The 5,770-nt window shown below is 36.4% G+C and overlaps 1 protein-coding gene across 1 annotated transcript; it reads left to right on the forward strand.

Moving 5' to 3' along the window:
* LOC104716124 (heterodimeric geranylgeranyl pyrophosphate synthase small subunit, chloroplastic-like) lies at nt 7-1,578 on the forward strand. The gene is made up of 2 exons (XM_010433477.2): nt 7-656; nt 758-1,578. The coding sequence occupies exons 1-2, from the start codon at nt 312-314 to the stop codon at nt 1,361-1,363; spliced, it is 951 nt and encodes a 316-aa protein (XP_010431779.1). The 5' UTR covers nt 7-311; the 3' UTR covers nt 1,364-1,578.

Genomic DNA, 5,770 nt, shown 5'->3' on the forward strand with positions numbered 1-5,770 from the left:
AGGAAAGAAAGAGAGTGTTGTGTTATCGTAACTCTTTCTTGCTATTTTTTTTTGAGCTTAGTGTTGAAGTCCAATTAGCTAGCTTTTTTTGACTCCAACATCTCTGAGTCATGCGACACTAGTACTACTATTATTCACCATCTCCATCAAAAAAAAAGAGTTTTGCTTCTTTTCTTCTTATATGGCTTAAATAATAAAACCAAAGGAATTTTTTTTTAATACTTGTTTGGTAGACATTTATAGTCTCTGTCAATCTCTCACTCCCTCTCTCTCTCTCCAGGATAGAGATAGTTCCGTTTCCATCCAAGGCCATGTTGTTTAGTGCCTCAGCGACACCACTAGTGCCCAGCTTGTGTTTTCTTGCGGCGGAGAAACCCGTCAATCGTCGTCCTATGATGATGAGACTATCAGGCGGAGCAATTGGGTCTTCGAATTTCGATCTGAGGACGTATTGGGGGACTCTGATGAGCGAGATCAACCAGAAGCTCGACGAGGCGATACCGGTCAAGTACCCTGCGGGGATCTACGAGGCGATGAGATACTCGGTGCTCGCACAAGGCGCCAAGCGTGCCCCTCCAGTCATGTGTGTGGCCGCCTGCGAGCTTTTCGGTGGCGATCGCCTCGCCGCTTTCCCAACCGCATGTGCCCTAGAAATGGTCAGATTTCTTTATAGTCACGAAATAGAAATATCAAATATATATGTATGTCAATTGCAGTTTGTTGTGATCTATAAATAGAAATGAATCATCATGATCAGGTCCACGCGGCTTCGTTGATACACGACGACCTCCCCTGTATGGACGATGATCCTGTCCGCCGAGGAAAGCCATCTAACCACACTGTCTACGGTTACGACATCGCCCTTCTCGCCGGCGACGCCCTCTTCCCACTCGCCTTCCAGCAAATTGTCTCCCACACCCCTCCCGACCTTGTTCCCCGCGCCACCATCCTCAGGGTCATCGCTGAGATTGCCCGCACCGTCGGCTCCACTGGTATGACTGCGGGCCAGTTCGTCGACCTTGAAGGTGGCCCTGGCCCCTTTCCTCCTTCTTTCGTTCAGGAGAAGAAATTCGGAGCCATGGCTGAATGCTCCGCCGTTTGCGGAGGCCTCCTCGGCGGTGCCACTGACCATGAGCTTGAGACTCTCCGAAGGTACGGGAGAGCCGTTGGGATGCTCTATCAGGTTGTGGATGATGAGAAGAAGAGCGACGGAGCTATCCAAATGGCCCAAGAGCTCAAGGACAAGGCCAAGAAGGAGCTTCAACTGTTTGACGACGACGACAAGTATAGTGGACAACTTGTTGCTCCTCTCCATACCTTCGTTGACTACGCTGCTCATCGTCATTTTATCCTTCCCTTCTGATTTTATTGGGCCTTATACGGGCCTTTCACCCTTCTTAATGGACTCTTCTCTCTCTCTCTCTCTTTCTGTATGTAGCATTCTTCCATCTCTCTTATTTTCATCCCACTGCTTTATGATATTATAATTACCTTCAGCTTAATTTACATCATTACATGTCATGATGTCATCCACATACTGATACTGTATATATATATAATTACTATCTTTTTAAATTATTGTCTTTACCGAAATTACTTTATTTTAATCAAGTTGAATAAGTAATTCTGTAATTGTCTAAACAAGCTAAAAAAAAAAAAGATTTTATTTTAGACTACGACGTACATGTTCTAAGATAAATTGCGAATGTGACAATTATTAGTATAGTCCTACTAAATTAAGAGACCTAAGCCAAGTCTATCTATATATATGTTTTGCAAAAACTCTTTCCACTATCAATCGTTGGCCATCTTATCCAATATTCATATGTCTACGTCATTTTCTACACTATCTCTCCACGTTTTCTATACTTTGTGTATTTTCTCAATCAGGGAAAAAAAATTGTAGCATCGGTCTCTTTCATTCGGATGGATTAGCAATATCATTACGAGGACCGTCCAAGTCTAATCCGAGTTTGCGTACAAAACGTGTTTATTGGACTAATTAAATGATCAACTTTTATATATTGTGCCAATCTCTTCGTGGGTTATTATATTGCTTATAATTTACTTAAAAAATATAGAAGAAAATGCTTTCGTGATATTTTGTATTTCTCAACTTATCTACCTAATGTTTGTACAAACTAAATCCATATACTTATATTTATATCAACATGCTAAACTAGTGGATTATCATACATTTATACTGTATTATTTTAAAAGTAGGGCGCTTACATATCTTTGTTACTCTTTTGAACGAGCAAGTTTTGTCGGCTTTAGTTGAATTAGCAGTACTTTAGCTGAATTACATCAAGTGATAGTTTTATATATACATATGTTTTGAATTTCAACTAATTAGGTTAGGTTCAAAAAAAAAAAAAACGTGTAGGCTTACAACTATATATGAGACAACACAATCGACACCATCAAAATTTGATGTCTCGACTCAATGAATCTCTATTATGTATATATTTTTCACATTTGTTTAAATTTTCATAAACAGTGAACAGACCGAGGAGTAATAATAACAAGCTAGTAAATACATATATAACGAAATTTGCCTCATGATAACTTGTAACATATTTGAAAAAAGGTTTAAAATATTGGCCGTATCCATTTGCAGGCCAATCCTTGACCTACGGTGTGTGTCACTTGATCATTAGGGTTTATCATCATGGAAAATAAATAAACGTTGTCAAAAATATTCGTATTGTTTGGTGATAATATAAACTTTTCGGTGTGGTGATAATATTATCTAAGTGATCATCTGACATTGCGTTTAGTCGTTGAATCTTAAAATTATCTTGGTACTTGGAGTTGGACGACGAATAAATAAATATACACATGTATATTTCCATATTAAATGGCTTCATGCACGATGATATGAATATGAGACACATAAAAATAAACTTTACACGCGACCATACATTATAGTTGATGAAACACAAAATTTAGGATACACTGATTGAATGAATTATGCGAATTTTTTTTGTGGATTACCAAACGGTTATATAATAAGAAATGAATGTGGTTATGTGGATTTTACCAAACTGCTGTTTGGTTATACTTATAAGCTATACCTTAGCATCGATCATATTCGTATGATGGAATTTGTTTTCTTTTTTCTTTTGTGGGTATCAATGTTAAGTTAAGTATGATGGAATTTGTTTTCTTTTTTCTTTTGTGGGTATCAATGTTAAGTTAAGTATGATGGAATTTGTTTTCTTTTTTCTTTTGTGGGTATCAATGTTAAGTTAAGTATGATGGAATTTGTTAGAAAAAAAGTAGAACAAATCGAGGCATAATGTCTATCTAGATAAGAGTAAGATCATTGATTTAGAATGAATTTGCGTCTAGTAAAGAAGAAGAAGAGGCGAGAGAGATTGATTGGAGAGCGTTGGGTTGATGTGGAATGGATTGCAACTTTAGGAATATAAGTTAGAACGGCGACAAGTCGAGGCTTCGCTGGCCGTCCCGTTAGTGACCTTTGGTGAGCGTAAAGGGGCAACAGTCCACGTGGGCTGAAATGCAGCCATGTGCTGCCACATCATCGTCATTGCGACCAATACCTTAATATATTTTTCAATGGTTGTTAAAAATACTTAGTTAGTTAGTACTAGTTGAGAGTTTTGTGATTGATTAACAACGACCGAATCAAAGTGGTTTATTCCTTTTTCTGGCTGCCGCATCTTTTAATCATCTCGATCTCCCTCTGGTCAACTCCTTCCTCCTCGAGTCTCGAGATCGTTATATATGAAGTTTTTTTATATATATAATAACCGAAAACAAAATAAGTTAACCTCTCCAAATTAAATATGACCAAAATTTTTATAAATTATTCGGTGTCGCATTGCACTGCATTACGACGAAGTGCTTAATGTCGTATCGAGATATGCGTGGGTAACCATTAAAAAAAGAAGTCTATGAAAATTGAAAATGTAATTAAGGGCTGCATGCGTCTCCATTGTGTTATTATTTTACAATTTATGCGTGTTTTTACCTGATCAAAAGTTTAAAGAGAATGTTGTAACTTCAAGTTATTTTATACTAGAATTAATGAAAGAGGGTTGCATTATAACGCGCATAAGACATTTTTTTTTTTAATTATATAGTATATAGTAAATAGAAGAGGAAACCATGCATGCACCACGTGGTACCCCATTATGTTATGTATTAGCTAGGTTTATGATAATCTATAAACTTTAAAATTTTGGATCATGATGATATGGGCTATTTTAGTGAATCGAAATATACAATACAAGATAATTAATGACATTCCGCTAAATCAACAACATTTAACCCGTGCGTGTTTGCACTTTGCATAATAATATATTTGTATGTACAGTACTATATCTCAATAGCTGCTCGTAGGATGATATCGTTAATTTGCAAGTAAATAGATGAATATGCCTTAATTAAGTATACAAAAATATATAGTTCTTTTAGCATTGCAGAAGATGGTTATAATGGGAATTAGTTAGTTTAGTTTAGGGGGGAGCCGGGCCGGGGAAGATGATATATGAAGTAAAAAGAAATGAGAAAATGGTGGAACTAGTAAGGTAGTAATTAATAATGGAAATGTCTCTCCAAAGATGAGGGGAAGGGAGTCACATGCGAGGCGATGCGACTTGCGAGTTGCGAGAGAGAGAGAGAGAGAGAGAGACGTGCGTTAAATATAAATGTTTGGGGGCATTCTCCGTCCATTTTATACTCCACATATACAGTATGTTTGTTTGTTCTGAGATACATATTCGTTGATGTGTGGGTGCAAGTTAGGTTAACATGACAAATTTTGTGTACTACTAATTACAAAGGCAAGCATATATATATATATATATATATATATATATCTAATTTAAAACATTAAAAAAAAAAGAAAAGAATGCAAAAAAGTTAATTTGAAGTAAAAGAAAAAACAAAGAAAGAAAAAAGATGTTAATATTATTAGGACGATGATTAAGGGAAGGTAATTTAAGTAAGTAAAAGTAATTAATGGAGAAAACAAATGAAAAGGGATGATATATGGTGTACTCCATATTCATCATGTCATGTAGTGTTGGGGGAAATAGTAAAAAAAAAAAATCTATTAAGGAGGTGGCGGATAAGTCTATTTTTATGTCTGCGTGGCGTGGGGTCTTTCTCCTTGTTTGGAGACTTGGAGTAGAAGAGGGGGCCACATTAACATGTACTACTACTACTAGTATTACTGTACTAGTAAACAACAGACTAATAATAGTAAAAAACTGCATTGGAGAGAGAGAGAGCGTATCTATGAGGGGGATGTGTTGGTTTAGGGATTTGATCTCTTCTTTCAATTACTCCTTTTCATCATATGATTATTTGGAATAATTTAATAATTAAGATTTTAAAATGTTTGAGGGAGGGAGGGAGGGAGGGGATAATTGAAATAAAATAATAAAATTGAGAGAGAAGCTTCCTGGAAATGACGTTAATAGCCCCCTCCCCCAAACCTTTTCCCCCCTCCTTATTAAAAGGATCAGTATCGCCACGGCGGCATGACTCATCTAATACGCCGTCGTTTAACACACCACCCTACTAACTACTCCCATAAATAAAAAGAAATAAAAAGAAGAAGAAGAAGAAGAAGATATAAAAAACGTAAAAAAATAACCAAAAAAGAAGAAGAAGCACATCTGTGTCTCTCTTGAATTCTCAAAATTTTTCTGTGAATTCTTCTTCATCTGATCTCTCTTCTTCTGCTCCCAAATCGTCGGTTATCTGTAAGGATTAAAAAAAAAAAAAAAAAAAAAAA

The sequence above is a fragment of the Camelina sativa genome, chromosome 10, assembly GCF_000633955.1.
Source record: "Camelina sativa cultivar DH55 chromosome 10, Cs, whole genome shotgun sequence".
Taxonomy (NCBI): Eukaryota; Viridiplantae; Streptophyta; class Magnoliopsida; order Brassicales; family Brassicaceae; genus Camelina; species Camelina sativa.